Below are 26,757 nucleotides of genomic sequence, written 5' to 3'. Positions count from 1 at the left end.
ATCAGCCCCCAAGTGTAGTCTCCCATCATGTTCTCGTTATACTGTCCTTGGTAGCGGCGTTCAAAGTCCAGTATATCCTGGTGGAAGCGCTCGCCTTGCTCCTCCGAGTACGCACCCATGTTCTCCTTGGATTTATCAAGATGAGCATCGAGGATTTGGACTTTGAGGGATATCATACAGCCCATTGTGCCATAGTTCTTCACCAGAGTCTCAACCAGCTCCACATAGTTTTCGGCCTTGTGATTGCCCAGGAAGCCCCGAACCACTGCGACAAAGCTGTTCCAAGCCGCTTTCTCCTTACTAGTGAGCTTCTTGGGGAATTCATTGCACTCCAGGATCATCTTTATCTGTGGCCCGACGAAGACACCGGCTTTGACCTTTGCCTCAGACAGCTTAGGGAAGAAGTCTTGAAGGTACTTGAAGGCTGCCGACTCCTTATCTAGAGCTGATACAAATTGTTTCATAAGGCCCAATTTGATGTGCAGTGGTGGCATCAGCACCTTCCGGGGGTCCACCAGTGGCTGCCACTTGACGTTGTTCCTCCCTCCAGTCCCGCTTGTGGTAGTGCGCCTTGGTGTCCCTGCTGTCCCAAAGGCAAAGATAGCAGGGAAACTTGGTAAACCGCCTTGGAGACCCATCAGGAATGCCACCATTGCAGCCTCTCATCTCAGAAAAATGCAGATATGTATCCACTTAGGCAGCTGGAACTAAACTGAACTGGTGGGCTTAAGGCCCCTGTATTTATACTACTATTTATATTACTGGAAAGTTCTAGAAGTTACTCCAAGTTTACTCAGCACTGAATCTATCTGGAATGTTCTGGAAAATAGGTAAATTTCAAAATATCACTGTCCTGGTCACAAAAGCAAAGTTTGTGGGGAATAGCCATTTTCTATAATTTTGAGGCATAAGCAATTAGGAAATAACACTTACTACCCATGAACAAAAATTGTGTTACATAGTGTAATTGATTCTGAGTTTCAGTGTTTAAAAATAAAATATCATTACCATTTGTAATTTGGTAATATGAGAGAATTGGCCAGGGGTCTGAATACTTTTGCAAGGCACTGTGTGTGTGTGTGTGTGTGTATATATATATAATATATATACACACACACACACATATATATATATATATATATATATATATATATATATTAGTGCATATGAGTGCAATAAGTCCTTCATGTTTGTGTTCTTCTAAAACAAGCCTTGCTCAATGAATTAGGGTTAAGAGGTTTTACTTCAACTCTAGGTGATCGGTTCAAGCCTGGTGCAGTCAGAAACCAACAGCAATAATAATTCCACTGGCAACGAATTCCCAGCTATACTAATGGAATACATTTTGGGGTACAAACATGACTTTGTCCTTGGTAGGTACCCATGATAGATGATTCTTAAGGCTATTATATAGTGTATTGTTAAGGGCCAATAAAGTCTAAGCTTAAAGCAAATCAGCTATCCAATCACCAAACACTAAGATAACAAAAGTGTAAAGGATGAATAAAATAGCTGGGCTTTGCAAAAGGCTTCATTATTTATTTATTGCAAATGGCTGCATTATTTTATTTTTTTACTTGTAGTAGCTTCATTGCTTATTATCTTTATAACTACTAATACTCATTTTATGAGTCAATCGGCAATAATTTGAAACATTTAATACAAGGTGTCACCAAAATACGAATGAAGAGGTTTCTAAACCCCTCGTACTGTATGCTTATTTTTTCCCTATTTGGTCAGATATCAGATAATAAAGGTTTGTTTGGTACTGCCTTTATCATAGTAGAAAGTTGTGTGAGGTTACATCAAACAGGATTTCCACTGCCGGCGTCTCGTACGGATTTACATTTTTGGTAATTGTACAGCTTTTTAAAGTGGTACAATGTTTTAGATGTGTGTTTCCTACCACATGAGGAATGTGCATGGTATGTGCTGCTTCGCCACGCAAGTCAAGACAGTGGAGAGAGAATCGAGTTTCTAAACTGCGCAAAAACCAGGTCAGCAATTTGAGGCTGCTCAGAGAAAAAAAAAAGGCTTCAAGATACACTGCAGAAAAATCTTTGTTTCCCCTCTCTGTTTCTCAACATGTACATACCTTCCCATTCCCCTCGCCGTTTCTCAACATGTACATACCTTCCCATTCCTGAAGCCAGTGTTACTGCGTTACCATGAAAATAAAACAAAAGGTGCTCTGCATTACCTGGAGCAGTCAAGTCATACACACTAAATGGCATGCTGTGATATTTTTTTTATTTATTCAATATGCTCATTCCTCTTGGCAACTCACTTATGAACACGAACATACTTAAGATAATGCAACACTCAAATCAAACACATTGAACTATTGCAGCACAAATTTGTAACGTGTTTTAAAACATTTTTGTTATTTTATATATATTCAATTATATTTGTTATGCTGCACCTGTGGGTTAGGGAGGCACAATTGCCAAAAACAAAATCACCTCATCCCAGCACAGTAGCCCCTACCGGCAAGTAAGCTCAAACAGACCTGCTGGGCTTGCCCTGGTTATCCAAGGGCTCGTAGTAATCTGAAATCTGCTGCCGAGGGCACTCACTGACCTTCAGTTATCTTGAGCGGCATGAATTAATTATGGCTCCTTGCACTTTCGAATTCAAACAATTGAAGAAAGCAGCACGCAAATTCTTTCAACTAAAGTCAGCAGTAACCTTTTTTGGACCAGACCCAGTGTGTTCACTGACTGAAGAACAGCCCCTAGTTAAACAAACTGCACTGCCTTCATCAAGACATTTATGAAATATTAAACCGTATTGTTTTCTGAAAACATAAAATAACTAGATTTGTTATGCTATTGCCCAAGGTTTGACTGATAAGCTCTTTTTAGATAGTGTGATTGTCAGTGAATCATTTTAATTTGGCATTCAATATGTGAAAGTGGGTTGTGTATCAGGTAGGACTAGCAGTCGATTGGAGAAAGTGTTCTCTTGAATTTTCCTCATCAGCAGACAAGCAACATGCTTTCAATTTGTTAGGTAATAATGCATCACTGGCAGCACTGGATTCTGGATCTGTCAGCTCGTTCATGATGACATGACACTGACATGTCTTAGTCTGACACAAATGTCTTGTTCAATAATTAGTTGAGTTATGTCAAAGGTTGCATAATGTATAATCTAAAAATCCAGCCTAATCCCTTTATGCAAAAATATCCATACATTTTTTAAAAGCTGTACAATTATCAAAACCCTGAACAAGACTACAGTAGCTGACATAACAACTTAGATGGTTCAGAACAGGTTAACCCGATGACCACACATGTAATTCTGTAACTGACAGTGAAATGACAAGTCAATTAGCCATAAGAGACCTGGATCATCCTCCTGTAATTAGCTGTTAATGTCTTATCACCACTAGTAAAACAAACAATAAAAACATGCAATACAATTATCTTATGTCACAGCTCACAGTATGTCAAAAGGTCTGGTGTGTGTGTGTGTGGGGTGGGAGTGGGTCTGTGTATGGGTGTGAGATAACTATGACGTTGCTTCATACCATACCCCAACAAGTCATCCAGAAAATACTGGTATTAATACAAGCACAGGACTGAATAGCATATCCACATCTGTTTCTTTCTGAAATCCTCTACTGCATAAAAAGGACTGCCAATTACAAGTAAAAAAGTATAAGCATTTGTTTGTTTATTCATGGCCCATTTGTGGTTGAGACACCATCCTGCCACCGGAAATTTAGTTGAATCAGCCAATGATAAATTGCCCCCGTAAAAATGTATAACAGCAACACATTCAACTCCAATTAAATATTTAGTTTGCTGTCTTGCTGCTTTTATTAATTCTCTGGTGAAATATGAGAATGAAAACTGAGACTGCACGAAAATAAAATAGATAATATATTATATATAATATTATAATATATAGATATATATATATATATAATGTATATATATATAATAATATATATATATATTATATATATATATAATATATATTAATTATAGATTAGAAAGTAAGTTAACCACATCAACGAACCATAATCTCACAAACTGTAGGGCATAGGAAGGAATACCGCAAGTTTTTTGCTCGTTTGACTCCGCCCAACCCCTTACTCTGCGCTTTACAAATAAATAAAAGGCACACCGACGCCTGACTCTGAGGACTGATGATAGAAACATGCTCCGGTATTTTATTTTTTTCCCCTTCACATTTGTTTAATGTACTGGGTAATTATTTACTTGTGGTCTGTTCACCATCCCCACCACTTTGAACTAGTTGTCTTCTTTTTGTGCTGGATCATCATCACCATCCTCACGGTTGAGAGAAGTAATGATAATTATCTGGTTTGAAGATATTCTGGTCCATTCAAGTGTTACATATGAACAAAGTAAATACACTGCATAGCTTTGAACTGAACTTGAGAATAACCTCCAAGCCTGACTTCTCATAATGTCTTATTGACCTTTCTAATAGGTTATCCAGAACGTGTAATGGATTCATATATAGCAAAAGTACTCTTGAAAGCTTTGGTTCATCTCAAGTTTTAAGGCTAAAGGAATCCGCTTAAAAGGGTAGAAGGTCTGAATGATATATAGATATTACAGATATACAAAGACAGATGGATCAATAGACAGATGGATTGCTCTGCAGAAAGACTCAGTACTAGGCTTTAACTACCATAAAAGTAGTCAAAATGAATGATCAGTTGTCGTAAGGATTTTTTTTTTCTTCCCAGATAGATAAACAGCTCAATTTCAGAAACACATAATAACCCTAAACATGCACCACGGAGAACGGTGCAGTCAAGCAGACTCGGATCATTTGTAAAACAGCTTGCATCTATGCCAAATGCATTGGCAGAAGGCAGTGGTGTGTTGTGACTGAATTGACTGTGGACAGCTTTCGTTAATTAAGCTGACTTTAAACATAAAACTCAAAATGAATAAATAATGTTGATGACATTATTGTGGTATGAAATTCTGCCATACGCACCAAAGCAGTATTTGGGAACATTCATGAATGGCAGCAAAAACTTGTATTAAATGCCATCTGCACAACTCTCACTACTCTGTGAAAGATCGAGTCGGTCTGCCTGTCAATCTGTCACACTCTACAGGGTGAACAGACTTGAATCCAAATGTTATCAAAGACGTCTATCAAACTTTCGAATTGCATTTGGTTATATAATGCAAACATTTTTTATTTAATAAAAAAAAAAAAAGAAAAAACACAAACGCACACAAAACATGACTACAATGACCTATATGGTTTGGCCTTCAGGCCTCTCTCAAGTCATGTATTGCAACACAGACTGTGCAGCCAAAAACTTACGATTTTATTGTATAAAGAAAGTGAGACAGGGATGAGATGAAGTCATTCTGAATCCTGTTAGACAAGTCAGAGAATATAGTGGTTCTTGAAAGAGGTTTCTTTACACTATGTCATTGTTGGCAATCACAGAAAGTAATTCCACATAACTACCTTGATTAGGGGCTTGTCTCTTCATTGTGTCTCTGAATGGCAGCCTTGCTTGGTGAAGTAAATCCAGGAAGTGCATCTATGAAGCATCTCACTATTTTATTACGTACATAATATTTTGTTACTTCAGTCTAACAGTCCATGCCCCTCTGTTGACAGAGTTGGGAATGTTACTGAAAAAAAAGAACTTACTGCTGGTTTCTTCAGATTCACAATTCAATAAAACCACGAATAGCAAATCAACAAAATAGTCTATAGAAAAACTAACTAAATAATGATGAAGCAGTAATTGTAAAACTGCAAACAAACAAAAGTGGTATGAACAGTGAAGTAAGCCTCCTCTGGGTCGTGTCCGATTAAAACTGCAAAATACTTGGTGGTAGATGCGTTTCCTGTGTTTTTGAAGTGTATCAACCTGTTTTTTTGCAGAAACTAACTAATATTATTAACACTCACATTAAAAATCGAACGCATTGTATTACCTTATTGACAAATGTATTTTTATTACAGTAACGCGTTCTTCAGTAGCGAGTTACCCTAACTGTCTTTTACTCTGTAAAAAGTCTTTTAAAGACTGCTCACAGCTCCTGTCAATTTACCACTTTCCTTGAGATCAGACTGAATTGCAGGGTTTTGGTCTTTGTTCCTCCAATTTGTCTGCTGCTGAAGATGTCTTAACTATATATGTCACTGTCTAAGATTCCCTGCAAAGATAGCCAGTGCCTGAATTGTGTGGTCTCTTTGACACCCGAGACAACCAAGCATACTTACCTTGTGTACCAAACCAGGCTCACACCCAGGCCACTTGACGCTTCTTTAAATATTTGTAAATATTCTCCACAAAGATAGACAGGATGAAACAAAAGTGCCTTTAAAAAGATGAATACACATCTATGCAACTATGAGGATAAAACTTTAACGCTTTACAAATTAACTTACCCATGACCTCCTGAGACGATGGCAGGTTCACACCTCCTTTCTCTGCAAAAACAGCACCCCCTGCCTGCAAGACCTGGACACGCTCCTGAAGCTGCTTGCACTGCTCTCTCAGCTGCTGTACATCCTCCACTTGCTGCTGCTTTGCCAGACTGGCTGGATTCATCTTGAAATGCATTACCTTTGTTTTAGTTGGATCATAGTCACCCTGTGGATGCACATGCAGCCTGTTATAGTTCAAGCTCAGATGTCAATATTACCCTTCAACAGATATGACTGCAGAGAAAAGTGGGCATGAGGTTTAACAACATTGCTGTTTACAGTTACTAACATTGGAACGTTTTATATGCGACAGGGAGACTAATTTGCATTTCGTTATTTCGGATTATTCAATTGAACCAAAATTATGCATACATATACACAGCCAATTAAAAACAGGCCCTTTTTCCAATATTTGTTTCTTGATTGAAATAATACTTGACAAAATGTGCATTATAGTATATTAACAAATTTTCAAAGAGCAATGTCTTTAGCTTGGAGTTTAATTAATGACCTAATTAACAGTTTTAACCTTATGCTACTGTACGAAGTGCAAGTAAATGTAGACTGACGAGTGAAAAGAGGCCACTCTGAATAGAAATTAACAACTAACAGCTAAGATATAGCAATACTATCAATAAATGGGTTCAACTATGTAAAGAGGTTTCAATGTTGATTCACACTGGCACATATCCAACCCCACTCGCTCCCTATCATGATACCTACAGTACATATCTGCAATTACTGAAACTCCACCAATACTGTGATCTGTGCAAAGTCATTCTTTATATATTCATAGCAAAAAAAGATGCACTGAAATGTAAATTATGGCTCATCCTCAGCTCCTGTATACACTTTGTGCATCTCCAACACTTCCTTCCACCTTCTGAATTATACAGAGCAAGAATAAGGGATAATAAAAGTACAGCACCTTGTGATTTATTGCTGCAAACACTATGTAGCAGCAATCAGACATAATATAAATTGCATAACAAGCGCATGGAGCATTACCTGATTATTACACAGGACACAATTTATATTTTCTTTCTTTCTTTCTTTCTTTCTATATTATATATATATATATATATATATATATATATATATATATATATATATATATATATAATATATAATATATATATATATAGATTTTTACACATGGGGTACATTATTAGTCCATTGAGTGTGAGACTGACCATGTGTGTGGTGTGTATATATGTATGTATATATATATATACTATATATATATATATATATATATATATATATATAATATATTATATATCTTCTGTGTGTGTTTGTGTGTGGTGTCATGGTAGTCTTTTGAGTTACTCAATTACTAATAATTCCTGTACAAGGACACAATTAATATGTTCTTATTTATATATATATATATATATATATATATATATATATATATATATATATATATATATATATATATATATATATATATGCACACACACACACACACACACACACACACACACTACCAGTCAAAAGTTTGAGTACACCTACTTGAAACCACGTTGTTCATGATTATCTATGCTTTTAACTGTATAAACTTGTCTATAAACACTTAATATTTCACTATATGATATGAGTACTTATGTAAGCTGGTAATCATAAGTGAATTGCATTCAAAAATTTTATTTTTAAATGAAAATGTAAATCTTGTCAATTTCAATGAAATGGTCATCCAAAGCATGGGGATTTCAGTCTAAAGCCCAAGTCAGCTAAGTCTGAAATGTGTATAACAGTGTTAGAACACTGGCCTAAGTATAAAAGTGTCTTTGTTAGATGTTCTCCAAGTTAACTACCATGTTACTTAATTAACCTTTTGTCACCAATTATTGTGAACAGGTGAGGGTCCATGATTACTATAAATATAGGTAGCATAGGCAAAAGTTTGTCATTCCTGAATGTAAGGGAGCAGAAAATGGCAAAATACGCTCAGTTAAGCAAAGAAATAAACACAGTCTGTAATTACTTTAAGAAATTAACGTCAATCTATAAGACAAATTGCAAGAACTTTGCAAGTGTCTGCAACTGCTGTGGCCAAGACCAAACGATTTGAAAAAATCCAAGATTGAGAATTTTCTTGAACATTGCTTTGATACTCCTTATGTTTTGTTTTGTATATTTTGTAACATGTGTTTTCATTTTCAAGTATTTACAGAAACGTATACAACATAAAACATTGTCAATTATGAAAAATACCTAGTTTCCAGCAAGTGTACTCAAACTTTTGACTGGTACTGTATATATAAAATAAACTATTAAAAACGAAAAAACTTAATTTTATTTTAAAACATATTTTAACTTTATTTTAATCCCATTTGCAAACACTAATACAAGTTTGAGTGTAAAACTAACCCTCCATTAATTCTAGTTCCCCAATTCCTTTTTAAATGAGATTGGCTCTCACCTTTGCTTTGTAAAAGCTTAGTTTACTGGCATCCAGAATACACAGCACATGACTGACAAACAATGTACGTCAAATTCAGCTTCAGCTCGGCTCACGATTTTCTTAACAGCAACTGATGAACCAGGAAAAGGCAGCAGCTGTCCATTTCTGTGTCTCATTTCCCCATGCAGCCTTCCATCAAAAAGTAGTTTTTGGATGGATATGAATTTGTTCAAGTCACAGAACAGGTACAGCTTTTCACTGGGATTACTCACTGGGAATTGCCAGATTGGAGATGACAGTGTTGGCTTTATGATCCCAATTTAACGATATTTTAATGATAAAACACAACTCTTTTCTAAGGTGATGGGCCACAACTCAATGGTAGAAAACGTACCTATAAAATTGTATAAACTTTGAAAGGATTTTTAAAATTATTTCTACTCACTACAGTAAGTGACAGCTTCTGTGCCTGATTCTATATTGCACTGCACCATGAGACTCAAAAATCCATATTTCCACCTGTGAACATTAAGTAAACCCCTGATTTTCCCTCAGGAAAGGCATAGCACAGTTTACTATGTTTTAAAATTGCAAAGCCATTCGACAATCCTTAATCCACTCTAGAAGAAACACACTGTCAATCATCCCTCTCTGTGCTAACCCCACGTTTGACCCGGAGGTCAGAGACATCAACAGCTTTCAGTAAAGTATGGGGGGAAAATAAATACAGGGACGCATAACTCAGACACACTGTGCCTTCAGTCCCTGCTGTGCAGACATATTCCTTTGTGGAATTAAGGAACAGCGGCAGATTTCCTTCCTAAGGTTTGTTAAAGACGATCAATAAACTGTTCTCACAAAAAACATACAGCATGTAAAAGAAAACTGTTTTGAAAACTAAACAGACTATTGATGAATACATCATTATCACTTTATATGCTGCACATATACATTTGTGTAGCCTAAGTCAAGACTTTCTGTACCACTCAGAAAATCCTGCAATCATTCCTTTAGTAAAATCCATAGTATGACCACTATCGATGTACACCTAAACTAACCCAACCCCCACTCTTTGATAAACGTTGTACTTATTTAATAGTCTTCACTGGTGCACTTTTTTTGTTACTGATCTATGAATTAATGATGCGTTATACAACTAAGTCAATAACGGAGAGCTCACCACCATCAGTCAATTGTATAAACGCTAACCTATTTTTATTGTCCTCTGCAGTAACTATTTGAAACAATAATAATAATTTTTAAGAAGTATCCATTTTGCATGTGTTCTTTTGAATATGCCAACCAATAGCACTTGACGGATGTTAAGGTTTTGATGGATTGATATTCCCATGATTAAAAAATATATAAATAATTTGCTGATCGTACAAAGCAATGCAAAGAGAATCATTTATATCGGACAACTAATCTATGTACTTATATGCCTGTAAAATCTTTTATTGTTCTTTTTGTAGTCAAAATAATAAGAGACACCTGGACATTAAGGACCGCTGAGCCTTATCAATGGGGACACCACAGAAAAACAGGACAGGTGCAGTTGCAGATCGCAAACAACTTCAGACAGCCAAGGTGTACTTTTAATTCATGTAACACTGGACAATGAAAAAGGGACCAATCAAAAATATGACAGTTAGAGATAAGATTTGCAAATGCATGCATGCTGTAGTAACACTGATCCCCTGATCTGGAAACATACAGTACACGCTTCTTTCTCCTTTGCAAATGCCATCAACATAATTCTTCAGTTTAATTATCTTCAGTATTATTAATGCATAAGGCTACTATTTTGTAACGGAGGTCACAGAATTTGTGAATTTGAATAGTCAGTGAAATCTTGGAAATGGATGTAAAAAACACATTTGAATTAGACGCTTCCTTTATTGCCTTTTAAAAAAAGCAGTATACTATGCACTGAAAATACAAATCTGCGAGTATCTGTAAATTGTTTGGTTGCATATGTAGGTCAGCGAATGAGATAGCTGAGCGGTCAAGCATGTGAATGGGACGCAGCTAAAATACAAAAATGTGAGAGTTGTTTTCTGTAAAGACAGAAGGACATATGCATCGGATAACAGACGTTTACAGACTTAGAGGCATTCCTTACATGTTGTTTCAGAATTGTATCATAACCCTGGTTCCCTGAAATAGAAATGTAACCATTACTATATGAGTGTTTACCTCCTAAAGACCCTGAACCTGAATAGATATATCAAACCTGCATGCAATGCCTGTGACACAGTCATGTACACCCCGTGGAAATAACGACTGCCTGTCATTATGAATGTTTTGTAAGTATGCGCCCTCTGTGTATTCGATGTAAGCAAAAAGCACGCTGTCTTGTAGCCAGAGCAGATCTACAAGCTTGTATTCCTGGCAAACATGTAAATAAATTGTACACATTGAAAAAAATTGACGATACAGTTGAGCTTCTTTGGAGTTTCAAAATGTATTGTTAAAACCTGGGAATAACACTGCTTATGGTTTTCTTGACTTTTACATATTTTTCAAACCAGGCTGCATGCTCCGTCCGGATTTTCTGATTCATGACCACATCTAGTCGATGCAAATACAATCAGTGACACCCACAGATGATTTAAAAAAAAAAAAAAAAACGTTATGCAGGTACTCCTACAGTACCACACACAAAGCTATACTACAGTTAATTACCCCTCGCATTCTACTGTTGTGCATAAGTTTTTACTCAACAGTAATATTACTAAAATAATGTCGGTGGGAAGGGAGCAAAAATTTCTGTGGGCGGTACAATCATTGACATTTTTTCAAACGATTATGTTTTGTGTGCCCAATTAATCTATTTCCATTTGGAGGCTTAACTGACAGCCTTCGTCTGAAGTACGTACTTAAAAGTAACATTTAAACTTATCAGTATTCTTGAATCTGGTGTACTATTTAAAAGCTCTTGTGTATGCTGATGTAGCTAAAACTACATTTGGTGATCTTTCCGTGAATAATTGTTTTTTGTCGCACCTCATCCATGAAATGTACAAAAAATTATTGTGCCAAAATCGTAGCCTTAATACATCTCCGAGGGTTATTTAAATTTTAAATTTCAGAAAGACGGTTTTGCACAAATGTAATTGCTTTGTGAAACAGTCAGGAAAGCTGTTGGCAATAATTTGACTCCAGCGTTTAAAGCAAAAAGTCAAACAAAGATCTCATATCTTTCTTTGGAAACGAAATGCACTGCTCCTGAGAACTAGACAGATCTCTGAAAAAAAGCTCTTCACAGCCTTGGTCTACTTCCTATTCTGGAGAATGTTTAGTCATCCTCCTGACCTTGCGTAGGACAAAAACTCCATGACAGGAAAGCCAAGTTACCTACTTAGCAGGCTGGACTGTAACAAGAAAAGAAATAACTAGATTAGCAGTGCTGTTTGCTGCACCACTAATCCATTTTAATTGATCAGACAATTCTTCACACAAGAACATTAGCACACTAATCTCTTCATAATCATTCTCAGAAAACTGAGAATCAATCAATGTATTTTGAAGGTATTAAGGTATAGGTTGCGATGTACATCAAACATATATATATATATATATATAAAAAAACACAGAATACTGTTCATGTATGATTACAGACAGACCAATTTTACTCCATTCATCATTTGACAATCAAATATGCAAGTTCATGCAATTTTCTTTTGTCTTCTTGAGTTAGAATCCTGTGTATACATACAAGTCAAGCACCATGAGAAGAAAGTAAATACAAATATCTTAGTACCACTTCATTAAAATGTATCTAGTAACTGTGACTACTCAAATTAACAGCATGGCTCAATGCACTCAGTGTCTGTCCAACTTTCAAGAGCTTCATTCTGTTAGTCTAAATCAGCGGTATTCAAACTGGGATACCCCTGGGGGTAAGCAAGCTCTCCTCAGGGTATGCAAGAAAAATCCTATAATGGCGGATAACAGATTTTCTTTTTTTTTTTTTTAGTGTCACATGAAACTCTGAACCGGTTAGCTAATTGTCACAACAGTGACTTAGAGAAAAAGTTTATTTTGGTGTCGCAATGACCACCCGCACCAACTGGTTGAGATATTTGTGGGTTGGCCGACGACTGTCTGACAGTCGAGTTCACGTCAAGTACCACAAATGTGTATTTTACACGTCCCACAGGTGTGCAGTCAGTATATATTATATATATATATATATATATATATATATATATATATATATATATATATATATATATATATATTATATTGTCATTGTATGATGCTGCTTCTTTAAAAATTGTTAGTATTTACTAGGTAAGTTTACTTTCTGGAGTTTAAATGTTCAATTAGTTTAATCAGTTCAGTGTTTTACCTAAATTTGTTTTTAAAAAGCAGTATTAAGTTGAACAGGCAGCTGCCACCCTACTTACAGTGAAATCACTCGTTCTGCTCTGGAGCTGGGACAACACAACTGTTATCTTCACTTGCAATGCTTGTGTGTGTTTTTTTCATTAACCCATTAGTTGAATAACTTTTGAAATTTAATTTTTCATTTTTATTTATATGGTATTGTTATTAAATTGTTAACTATGTCATGGCAATTTCTAAATTATTTTGTTAAATTTATAAAAACATTTAATGATGTAAAGGTCAAGGTCAAGTGCCCATATACATGGGAGCAAGTCACTCCGGCTTGCTATTTTCAGGTGAGGCTGCATATCTGAGTTGCTCTGTATTACTACTGTCTATTCTGTTTAGTGACTGCATAATTTTTCCTTAAACATTTAAAATAAATGTCTTATTTGGAAAGTTGCAATAGATTCTTAACCACTGTAGTAATTGATTGAGAATGATAAAGCATGTTTACCACGTCTGTGATTAAATGTAAAAGGATTATAAGAATGTGTTTGCAATAATTCAAGTTTTTTTTTTGGGGGGGGGGGGGGGGGGGGGGGGGGGTTGTAATTAATGCTGTGTATTTTAATGAATCTGGGCTGACTGCCAGAGCAATAAAACGAGACCTGAACTACAAAAAGTAATACTGCTTTTCAAAAAGTATTGCCACTGTAGTTCTTTGTTTAAAAGAGCAGTTTTAAACTTTGACCAAGGCCATCTCTGACAGTATCTTTACCGACAGGTAGCCAAGAGAGGAAGAGTGAGCTAGAGTCCCGGGGGCACTGCTCTCTTCTCCTGTTTCGCCTCGCTGGCCCACTGAAAGGATTAACAGAAGGTTCTGTGGTGGAGATTCACTTGGAGAGTCCCTCTGGGGATTCATTTAAGGAGGGCAGACAGGAGAGAGAGCTTACCTTACCATCAGACCCTGACAGGATGCGGAACGACCTTTCACGCCTGCTACACACACAGCCGTCTTTCTTTAACGAGAATTTCCACTTGTTATTTTAGGGCAATTTGGAGGACTTAACAAGTATATCCTTTCATTTGTTCCCCTTCAAATACTTATTTTAATGTGCCCTGGCTGCAGGATTATGAAGTTTAGAAGAAAATCTACTTTTAAGTAACTTTTAATAAGCTGTGTGTGACCCCCTTCTTACACTGCAGGCCCCATATAAAGCAGACTTGAGACAGGTTTCTCGGTTCAGGTGTCTCTGTCTCTTCGGTATTTTTTTATTCTGGTCCATCACAACTGTACATAGTGAACACGGTAACTGTCACAAAGATTTGTAAAAGATTTTTAAAACTCAAGAAAAAAGACTCCTAATATTGCAGCTCTTTTTTAGTGCTTTTGAGTATCATCCAATAAACTGTTGATTTATAAAGTGTAGACCGATCCACCACATGCACTGGTTTGCATGTTCGCAGATAATTTATAACCCCGCTAGTGTTGAATGAATACAACATTCAATGTTTTTTGTTGGAATTGGAACTCAACATTATAGATATTGCACAGCACAGTGCAGTTTGCTCTTGTGTCACCAACACAGACAGCTACAATCTTTCAGTTTGGGAGTAAAATGAATGGTGCACAGGCCAGGAACATTTGAAAATCAACAGAAAAATGAAACATGTACGATGTCTGATTTGACATGAAAGTTTTTCTTCTACACAAGAGCATGTAGCAGTCATTCATATTTGAAATATCTTGACATAAACCAGACACTGGTACAATTGCTGCTGTAATGTCTAAAGCCAGCCATACATTATTACTGCACACTGTGACCGGACCTGTTCGCTTATGGTAAAAACAAACAGTCTCTGATCAAATCTCATGACTTGTTCAAACAGCCTACATCTTTGCCAGTCCAAATGTTTTTCTATAGGATTTGTTGTTGTTGCTGTGCGACCTTTAAAGAAAGCACTTATAGATTCAGTAATATTGCAGAACTAGACTCTTACTCTGGTAAATATATAAAGTGAACAAACAAGATATACTTTGCATGTCATTTTATTTTTTCTCTGAAGCCAAATCACAATAAAACCCAATTTTTTGGGGGGTTCCGAAATCCACAAATGAAATCCTTAAATGCAATCCTTCCCACACCACAGCAATTCTAGAACTAAAGATCAGTGGGCGTCCTCTGATCCCATGACCAAGCTAATTGCCTCTCTTACCCAGGGGCTCCGAGTGGTTGTTGGCAAGATCAGAAGCTGCTTTTTTTTTTTTTTTGCTGGAAAAGCAAGCATGGCAAATGATGATTTAAGCAGAAAAACAAATACAAAATTATATAGCACACACACACACACACACACAATAGGACAATGAACAGGTAAGCATTTAAATACAAGGAACACGGAGATGATATCAAGTATCCCTTTAATACCATCCTCCAACATGCATAGTCAACTGGCACTGGAAACCTGCAAACCATTTGTTCAATGCCATACCTACGGCAATCGTATCATTTACTGCTACAGGTTCTAAACCAACCGTAGTACTGAGTAACAAAAAATAATTCAGAGCCGCCACCTTAAGGCTTTGCCATGGTTGACAACATGGGTTAATTTCGGGAATTAAAACTTACTGTAGCTCAAAGCTGGGTCTCAACAAGACAACATCTTTTAAGTCTTGAACAACTTTTAGCCATTAAACAAAATCAGGAAAAGCTGCATACATTACCATTACATATTTGTACATTGTTTACGGTATTTATAAGATCATAAGAAAGTGAACAAACGAGAGGAGGCCATTCGGCCCATCTTGCTCGTTTGGTTGTTAGTAAATTATTGATCCCAGAATCTCATCAAGCAGCTTCTTGAAAGATCCCAACATTAGACTAACACTAGACATTTCGTCTGATATGTATTTATTTACTTAAATAAATAAACATATGGTTTTCCTTTACTGCTGGGCAAACACTGTTTCTAAGATGTTAAATCTAATTATTTGATTTGATTATTAGTGTTGTTTTTGTAAAACAAGTTTCACATTCCAGCATCAAAAACTCAATTACAGGGAAACATTCAAGCTACAACACAGTATTAAAAAGGTGACAGTCTTATCACTTGGAAAGTCATTCCAGAAACTGCATTAGTGATCTATTTTCTATCAATAAATCCAAGAATATTTCTTGTTCACTGCATTTACTGAATATACATACGCAAATATGTTTGATTCAGTAAATCTGCCAAGACCTCAACATTAAAATGATAGAAGCATTACTAATAAAAAAAAAAAAAAAAAAAAGGTCCAGTATTTGTATGGTACATTAACACAACATAGCGCTTCAGTTGGCACTGGCCAGATCTGGTAAATGGATTAATGAATAAAAAAAAAATAATTAAAAAACTGCTGACGTTCTTCCATCAGCAGTCCTGCTACTGGTTGTAATTTATTTGCATGTTAAACAGAAGGGGTCTGAGTGAGGACAGAATAGGCAATCCCACCACCATCCCCCTCCCTAGTTTCTTGATGTCAATCATTTGTTGTTTTCATAAATACTGTACATTAGTCATTTCATGGCACTGTTTGAACAAGAGCATAAGTGTTGACTTCAGGTGTCCTGGCCAAAAACCAAGTCATGGTCTACAATTTTTGTTCCCGAAATGCTTTACAGTGCCCACAAGCCAAATTAATATTGTAGCGTATGGTGGGAAAATGAAGGAAGGAGACACAAACAATTTGCACGTACTCACATCCACGGTTTACTGTGACGATTATTTCCTGGGCCACACCAAAAACAACAAACAGTCTTGAACTGTCACAGCAGCACATTTACACAGATCTGCCCATGCTGATGTGGGCAACCCCCTGTACTTTCATGCCCCCGCCTCTCTGAACGTCACCCACCAATCCTGGCTGAGGCAAGCTTACCGCTTCCCTGCTAACACACAAACAAACAGGGTCTGTAGACCAGTCCTGCAACCATAAAAATCCCAGGTCGTTACAATATATACAGTATAATAGAAACTTCTATTCCACCAGTTTAAAATGTACCACTCTTAAATTATATATATTTTTTTATAATAAATGTTGCAAACTGTAAAAAAAAACCACAACTAAGAACCTTACACACATGTATTGTTTCGTACTTGTTCTGTAACATTAACGGACAGTATCAAACACCAAAAACATATTCAACCAGCCGCTAACACAGTTAATAAAATGCAGCTGCGGTAATAAACCAAACCCGTCAAATATGAGTATTGTATTGTGATGAGGGTGGCGCGTGGCAATATCGCTTTTCTTTGTAGACACACTTCACCATTGTGAAGCGGCAATAAAAACAGAAAGACCGCCCACCACCTCGCTACACTGTACAACAACCAAAAAAAGTCTTGGATTTTTTAATTTTTACTGCTTCAACCCAGAATGAACGACCATGTCCATGTCCAGAAATTTTTATCAGGATCTAACGTTATAAGTTCACATATCAGAACATCACAACGTGAAAGCCTTTTTTCTACAAAGAAACAGCTATTATATATCCAGCACCGAACTTAACATGACTGCAAGTAAAAAAGGGATCACATTCTTCACAATTGTAAACACAATACTCAGTCAGCTGGCAACTGGTTAATTACCTGATAATTATTTGTTAATTATCTGACAAATGATACAGGATGTCAAGTAACTGCATTAATGCAGGGTGTAAACGGTTAGTATTTGTTTAGTATCATTCAATAGACTCATAACCAACACCCTTGAAATTCTTATTTTTATAATCAAATAGCTTGGGATGCTGAGAAGCTTCAGCTAGCAGTAGCTTCTCCATGTTGATATATATATTCAAGTTTATCAAGGCACGACCCAGAGTTGCTGCTGTGGGAAAATGTTTGAACAGCAAACTATCGCTGGAGCGATATTTTGCCGTTCTAAAATTCTAGCTGTGCCGCGCTGCTCATATGTGTCCTAAGCTTTAGAAGTGCCCCCAGGGGTACCATACCCCCGTTTGAAAGCCCCTGTACTAAGCAGATCTGGATCTGTAATCTTTGATCCAATTCTGGAGCTACATGTGTCGTAACTAGGGAAACTGACCAATGAGAGAACATGTCTACATGGCGGGAAGTTTCAACATCCCAGCTGGAAAAACTTCTATACAGCCTGAGATCACAATAATGTTACAAACAAACAGCAATTAAAAATAATAACATGAAAACATGTCGATTATGCCACTTTTAAATTCAAGTAGGCACATTATTAAAAAAAAAAAAAAACGAGAAAAAATACAGTGCAAGCATGGGGGCTTTGTAAATACTGTATGTCCCAGTTTCAACTTATATTTTCAACTTTATTACAATGTATCCTAGCATAATTCACGATAACATTACAGGGATCAGAAAGTATCTGGAATGTTCACCCAACGTGTGAATCAAATCGCATTATGGGGGGTGAAATGGGAGCCACAACCTTACCGTGTTATAACCGATTCAACAACTGGTCACGTTATAATGGGGTAGCACTGTAATATGTTTTTTACAATTGGAAATAATATTCTTGTAACAAAATAACGGATTTTAGTTTTGCTATTTTGTTTAAACCGGTACAGGCAATTGCAAGTCAAGAATGTATAGTGTCTCTCTTTACTATGTAAAGGTGGAAACATCACCACAGCTAACTTAACAGAATCATAGCTTCCCTTTACAAATACAATGGCTGGTGGGTAGGGAGGTGGATTATTCTTAGCGCTTGCTTGTCAATTTATTCTTAAACTACTAGGAGGTTATGTTTGTTGCATTAATTGGTGGTATGCCAACGAGATGACAGATGGCATGTGCAATTAGAGGCAACTGTTTATTTTCCACATATTTAAAAAGGCATTTCTAATGCATCTTGATTAAGCAGAGGCAGTGCAGGAGCTGAACCTGGTATGATAACTACATTCTCCACCTCCAGTTCATTAATAACAATGTACATAAAACACTAAACAAGAACGGAAGTTCTGAAACCGATACATTGTCAAAATTGCCACGTACCCATTCAAACAACGTCCTCAGGGTTTAAAGAAATGTAATGATTTTCTGCAAAAGAGCAATACCTCTGTGTTCTCAAAGTAGTTTCTTTAGCCCGCTGGCTTCCAGCAAAAGAAAAAAAACAATATCTGGGTCTGACCTTTAAATAGCAGCAAATGCACTTTATGACACTAACTGAACCAATGGGAATTTTCATTTATTGGCTCAGTTTTTTTTAGCCTCTTTCAGGACAGCGTAGACAATTGTTTGCCTAAACTGTTGGAACTACTACTGTACAACCAATTGTACAACTGGTTGTACAGTAGTATGTAGCTATCCTAATATAGTCATACATGTTTGCCTTCCTATACATGTGCTTTAGCCTAGTTTATAAAATACAGACTTTGTCTATACAACTTTGCAAGAACCAGGAAGCTATACAGGAGTTAAAACTGTACTGATTAACCCATTTATTACACATTGTGCATCACAATATATGCCGAATTGTTAAAAAAATAAATAAAAGCAGTATGTTTTGATTCAGAGATTGAATTCAATGTCAGTCACATAAGCCAGACTCAAACAAGCAGGAGTCTTGCTTGCAGTGCATCTCCAGACAGAATGTTCAGGCAACACTGCAAGAGTAATCTGCAGCTAATGAGCAAGTGGTCTGCTTGCCATTAGCTACTTAGACAAAACTTTCCATTAACTTTACCCACCGCTTTAACTTGTCTGCAGCAGAAGCCCAATTAAAACTGGTCTGGGTGACAGGGCTTGCAGTAAACTGTGTTGTAGAGGTGCTAAAAGAGCTCTTAAAAACACTGCACACTTGTCAGATTCTTCTCCAAACAGGAGTTGAATATGGCTTGGAAATAAGGATAATCAAGTGCTGGTGTTGGACAGGTCAAAATCAAAAGGAAGGATTAAAGACAACTGGATCTTCGCTGTCAGGCACCTGAGTTCTTACGTCGGACCATTATGCAAAGCAGGATTAACTACAGCAACAGTAGAAGGCTGAAAAGTGTAGATTCAAAAGGAATATTTGTCCTCTTCATCCCCAAAACTGCTTTACACCGATAACTAATCCAAACAATTTCTGCCACGATTATGCTTCTGATTTCTCATACGCTACTTTGTCCTCCATGTCTGAGTGTTTTTGGTGCATCTGTCTATTGATTTCCACTTGCAGGTTTTATCTGCCTCCCAACCCTGTCTTTACTCATGAGCAGAGCCAGTCGAGCATTGCTATTACTTTCTCTTTAATCCATCACTGGTATTCGCTTTGCACTTCTTGTTAATCCTGTCTTCCACACTGCCCACTTCCTCCCACAGGTTTCCTTTGTTTCTTCAGAAATACCCTTGCTATCACATTGATTTCTAAACTGACTCTTATTCTGCCAACATGGATTTCCTAAAATTCACACTGTTATGCTTTTCAAGTATGTCATTTTATTGATATATTTACAGTTCACGCCAAGTTCATTATCAGTCTACTTATGTTTCTAAAAATCTTTGCCAACTAAAGACGCAAGTTACAAATGTAGACCTGACATTTTAAATGATAAATAAATTGTCTTTCTGCATCTACCAGACCCTTCATTATAATATCAAATCAGATTATATTAATGCAGTGTTCATCAACCATGCATCATAAATTAGCTTTTGGAATCCCTTGCACATTACAGGTACCTTTCTCATCGGAAAAGCACCATGACAGGACTAAACCTACACTAGTATAGTTATATATGCCATAGCTAGGACACATATCAAAACTACAAGCAACCGACGCTTAACTATTCGTAATGAAGTCTTTATGTAAGGGATACATGCTCAGATACCCACTTCGGTTAATTATTCTTCAAGGTGTCTCAAGTGATTTAAGCTTCATTCAATTACATGGACTAGAATCCTGACAGGGAATCTGGTCAGCTCCATCTACTGAAGGCAATATCCCAAATATATGTGAACTAGTGAATTACAAATGCAATAGTTAATATGGGGGAAAAGGGGGCACAACTAGAGTTAGAAAAAAGAGAGGGAAAAGAAAAAAGTACAGATTGATTCTCTATCTACTGTACTGAAAGATTATCTATCTAAAAAGTGTGCTTTGCAGAATTCTTTATTTTTATTTATTTTTTTAAACTTTTGAGATTTCACTTTATGAATTAGTTTTCACACATACCTGGAGGTTATGCTTCTCCAATCGCATCTCCAAAATATTATTCTGCTCTTCAAGACGACTGCGTTCTGCCTCAAGCTCTTCAATCTTTTGTCTGCAACAAAACAAATGAATAAATAATAATAATATCTGTTTGTTACACTGCTGTTACTTTGCTGCCACTGAAAAAAATCACTATTGCAGAGCGCAATTATAGTTAACCTGGTAATGAAAATGTGACAGAAAACACAAGTAGCTGAATTACATTAAATCACATTAAAGAGCATGCATAAGAAAACGGGAAGGCTGGATTTTTTGCTGCATATATAAATCTCTGGGGGCACCAGGCTTCAAGGACCAAGCTCAAAACATCATGTCATGCTTTGATCTGAGGCAATGCAAGAACATTGTGTTGTACGACAAACATTGTGCTGGATGATGAGGAGAGAGACTGCCCCCTTGTGAGAAGAAGGAACCTCAGGGTCTCGTTTGCATAGATGCCAGCTGAGGACTCCCAATACAAACTGCTATCTGGGTGGATGCTTTGACTTAAGGGAGCTGGCAGAATAAAAAAAAGCAGCAGCAAAATAAACTTTGTTTTTTTTATTTTTCTTGTTTTTTGCAGCTCTAAATATTAAATAGAAATCTAGAATGTACATACACTTCACCCCAGGTGGAATCAACAAAGGTATATACACAGTACAAAGGTTTTTATATATATATATATATATATACACACACACACACAGTATTGTGCAAGTTTTAGGCAGGTGTGAAAAAATGCTGTAAAGTAAGAATGCTTTCAAAAATGGATATGTTATTAGTTTATATTTATCAAATCCATATTTGGTATTACCACCCTTTGCCTTCAAAACAGCATCAATTCTTCTAGGTACACTTGCACACAGTTTTTGAAGGAACTCAGCAGGTAGGTTGGCCCAAACATCTTGCAGAACTAACCATAGTTCTTCTGTGGATTTAGGCAGCCTCAGTTGCTTCTCTCGCTTCATGTAATCCCAGACAGACTCAATGTTGAAATCAGGGCTCTGTGGGGGCCATACCATCACTTCCAGGACCCCTTGTTCTTCTTTACACTGAAGATAGTTCTTAATGACTTTCGTTGTACGTTTGGGGTCGTTGTCATGCTGCAGAATAAATTTGGGGCCAGTCAGATGCCTCCCTGATGGTATTGCATGATGGATAAGTTTCTGCCTGTACTTCTCAGTATTGAGGGGACTATTAATTCTGACCAAATCCCCAACTCCATTTGCAGAAATGCAGCCCTAAACTTGCAAGGAACCTCCACCATGTTTCACTGTTGCCTGAAGACACTCATCCGTGTACCGCTCTCCAGCCCTTCGGCGAACAAACTGCCTTCTGCTACATCCAGATATTTCAAATTTTGACTCATCAGTCCAGAGCACCTGCTGCCATTTTTCTGAACCCCAGTTCCTGTGTTTTCGTGCATAGTTGAGTTGCTTGGCCTTGTTTCCACGTTGGAGGTATGGCTTTTTGGATGCAAGTCTTCCATGAAGGCCACTTCTGACCAGACTTCTCTGGACAGTAGATGGGTGTACCAGGGTCCCACTGTTTTCTGCCAATTCTGAGCTGATGGCATTGCTGGACATCTTCCGATTGCGAAGGGAAGTAAGCATGATGTGTCTTTCATCTGCTGCAGTAAGTTTCCTTGGCCGACCACTGCGTCTACGGTCCTCAACATTGCTCGTTTCTTTGTGCTTCTTCAAAACAGCTTGGACAGCACATCTGGAAACCCCTGACTGCCTTGAAATTTCTGCCTGAGAGAGACCTTGCTGATGCAGTATAACTACCTTGTGTCTTGTTGCTGTACTCAGTCTTGCCATGGTGTATGACTTTTGACAGTAAACTGCCTTACCCAACCTCACCTTGTTAGCTGAGTCTGGCTGATCCTCACCCGGTTTTATTCCTCCTACACAGCTATTTGTTTCAGTTAATGATTGTGTTTCAACCTACATATTGAATTGATGATCATTAGCACCCGTTTGGTGTAATTGTTTAATCATACACCTGACTATATGGCTACAAAATCCCTGACTTTGTGCAAGTGTACCTAGAAGAATTGATTCTGTTTTGAAGGCAAAGGGTGGTCACACCAAATATGGATTTGATTTAGATTTTTCTTCTGTTCACTCACTTTGCATTTAGTTAATTGATAAATATAATCTATTAAAATGTCTATTTTTCAAAGCATTCTTACTTTACAGCATTTTTTCACACCTGCCTAAAACTTTTGCACAGCACTATATATATATATATATATATATATATATATATATATATATATATATATATATATATATATATATGGTACATTGAAATTTCGTTCTGTTCGATATTTTCTTTTAAAACACTTAAAACTCAAAATCAATTATTGTAAGGTGACATTGGTTTTAAGAAAAATAAAAAACTGAAATATCTTGCTTGCATAAGTATTCAACCCCCACACACTAATATTTGTTAGAGCCACCTTTCACTGCAATAACAGCTTTAAGTCTTTTGGGGTAAGTATGTACCAGCTTTGCACACAGTGTAGGAGTGATTTTGGCCCATTCTTCTTGGCAGATTTGCTCCAGGTTGTTCAGGTTGGTTGGACGACGCTTGTGGACAGCAATTTTCAAACACTGCCACATACTCAATGGGACTGAGATCAGGACTTTGACTGGGCCACTGTAGGACATTCACCTTTTTGTTCTTGAGCCACTCCAATGTTGCTTTGGCCTTGTGCTTGGGATCACTGTCCTGCGGAAAGGTAAATTTCCTCCCAAGCTTCAGTTTTTTAGTGGACTGAAGCAGATTCTCTTGCAGTATTTGCCTGTATTTTGCTCCATCCATTCTTCCTTCAATTGTAACAAGATGCCCAGTCCCTGCTGATGAGAAGCACCCCCACAGCATGATGCTGCCACCACCATACTTCACTGTAGAGATGGTGTGTCTTGAGGCATGGGCAGTGTTAGGTTTGCGCCACACAAAGCGCTTTGAGTTTTGGCCAAAAAGCTCTATCTTGGTCTCATCTGAATACAAAACCTTTTCCCACATCGCAGCTGGGTCACTCTCATGCTTTCTGGCAAACTCCAGACATGCTTTCAGATGGTACTTTTTGAGTAATGGCTTCTTTCTTGCCACCCGCCCATACAGGCCAGTGTTATGCAGAGCTCTTGATATGGTTGATTGGTGTACCAGTTTTGAGGGACGGCCTTTTCTTGGCAGTGCCTGGATGGTGTGATGCAGCTTCCACTTCCTGATTATTGATCCGGAATTGATATTACTTTGTACCCTTTCCTTAATCTATGCATTTGTATTACTTTACATCTAACTTCTGTAGACTGCTCTTTGGTCTTCATTTTCCTTCAGATTCACAGCCTTACCAATGATCCTTCAACAGTGGGGTTTTTATCCAGAAAATGTGACAGCAACTTTAATGGTTCATATGTAGAGGCCAATGGTAAGGTAATTGTGTCCTCGTTTGGGCAATTTCTTTCATCGGTGCAAACTGGGAGCTTCCACAGCACAGGGGTTGAATACTTATGCAAACAAGATATTTCAGTTTTTTATTGCTTAAAAATATTTCCCAACATAAAACCAATGTCACCTTACAATAATTGATTTTGAGTTTTAAGTGTTTTAAAAGAAAATATCGAACAGAACGAAATTTCAATGTACCATTTGTAATTCAGTAATATGAGAGAAATGGTCAAGGGTCTGAATACTTTTGCAAGGCACTGTATATATACACACACACATACACAGAGTACCAGTCAAAAGTTTGAGTACACCTTCTTGAAACCAGGTTTTTCATGATTATCCATGCTTTTAACTGTATAAACTTGTCTATAAACATGTAATTTCATTATATGATACATGTACTTATATAAGCTGATAATCATAAGTGAATTGCATTAAAAAAATTTATTTTTAAATGAAAATGTAAATCTTGTCAATTTCAATGAAATGGTCACCCAAGCAAGGGGATTTCAGTCTGAAGCCCAAATCAGTTGAAAGTCTGAAATGTGTATAACACTGTGTTAGAACAATGGCCTAAGGATAAAAGTGTCTTTGTTAGATGTTCTCTGAGTTAACTAGCATGTTACCTAATTAACCTTTTGTCACCAATTACACTATGTAACACAATTTTTGTTCCTGGGTAGTAAGTGTTATTTCCTAATTGCTTATGCCTTAAAAGTATAGAAAATGGCTATTATTCCCCACAAACTTTGCTTTTGTGACCAGGACAGTGGTATTTCAAAATATCACTATTTCCAATGGGAAAACGGGCAAATGTGTGTCTTTTCGTTCACATAAAGTCAGAAAAAAACAACATATGAATCCAAATTAACATGTATTTATACTAAAGTAATACAAAAATGACTACAAAAGATTCAGAAGTGAGTAGTTTTTCGAGATTTACGATTATACTGTATTTAACTGTGTTAACAGGTGAGGGTCCATGATTGCTATAAATATAGGTAGCATAGGCACAAATTTGTCGTTCCTGAATGTAAGGGAGCAGAAAATGGCAAAATACGCTCAGTTAAGCAAAGAAAAAAGTCTGCAATTACTTTAGGAAATGAAGGTCAATCTTTAAGACAAATCACAAGAACTTTGCAAGTGTCTGTAACCACTGTGGCCAAGATTTGAAGAAACTGGCACTCATGAGGACTGAACAAGGTCAGGCAGGCCAAGGGTGACCTCAGTATCAGAGAATAAGTTCATTCGAATTACAAGTCTGCGAAACCGGCGATTTAACGGTCCCTGAAATACAAGCTCAGCTAAATGCTACTAGAAGTACAGATGTTTCATCATCAACTGTTCAGAGGAGATTGCGTGAAGCTGGCCTAACTGGAAGAATTGCTGCAAAGAAACCATTAAGAGTGCAGAATAAGAGGAAGAGACTTGCCTGGGCCAAAAAACACAGAAACTGGATATTCGAGGAGTGGAAGCCGGTCTTGTGGGCCGAGGAGTCAAAATTTGAAATATCTGGGTCCAACCGCAGAGTATTTGTAAGACGCAGAGAGGGTGAGCGCATGAGTTCTGCATGTGTGGTTCTCACTGTCAAGCATGGAGGAGGCAGTGTCATGGTCTGGGGTTGCTTTGCTGGTGACAGAGTTGGTGATCTTTACCAAGTCCATGGGAAGCTCAACCAGCATGGCTATCATAGCATACTTCAGAGGCATGCCATTCCATCAGGATTACGGCTAGTTGGGCAGTCCTTCACTCTTCAGCAAGATAATGACCCGAAACACACCTCAGAGTTGTGCAAGAACTATCTGGCGAAGGAGGAAAGTGAAGGACAACTCAATCTAATGACCTGGCCTGCTGGGAAGACATGTCGGGTGATTTCCTGCTGAAACTTGGTAACCAAATGCCTCATGTTTGTGAG

The 26,757-nt window shown here is 37.2% G+C and overlaps 1 protein-coding gene across 3 annotated transcripts in view; it reads right to left on the bottom strand.

Moving 5' to 3' along the window:
* The window catches only part of mad1l1 (mitotic arrest deficient 1 like 1), a 246,114-nt gene that overhangs the window by 128,144 nt on the left and 91,213 nt on the right, over window positions 1-26,757 (bottom strand). For all 3 annotated transcript variants that reach the window (XM_041229834.1, XM_041229836.1, XM_041229835.1), the window contains exons 15-16: window positions 21,366-21,456; window positions 6,409-6,613 (exon numbers count right to left, since the gene is read on the bottom strand). In XM_041229834.1, coding sequence (XP_041085768.1) covers window positions 6,409-6,613; window positions 21,366-21,456 — 296 coding nt within the window. The remainder of the gene's footprint in view (window positions 1-6,408; window positions 6,614-21,365; window positions 21,457-26,757) is intronic.

Source organism: Polyodon spathula, chromosome 26 (genome assembly GCF_017654505.1).
Source record: "Polyodon spathula isolate WHYD16114869_AA chromosome 26, ASM1765450v1, whole genome shotgun sequence".
NCBI lineage: Eukaryota > Metazoa > Chordata > Actinopteri > Acipenseriformes > Polyodontidae > Polyodon > Polyodon spathula.
The sequence above is the reverse complement of the archived record's forward strand: the minus strand, read 5'-3'. Positions and strand labels throughout refer to the sequence as shown.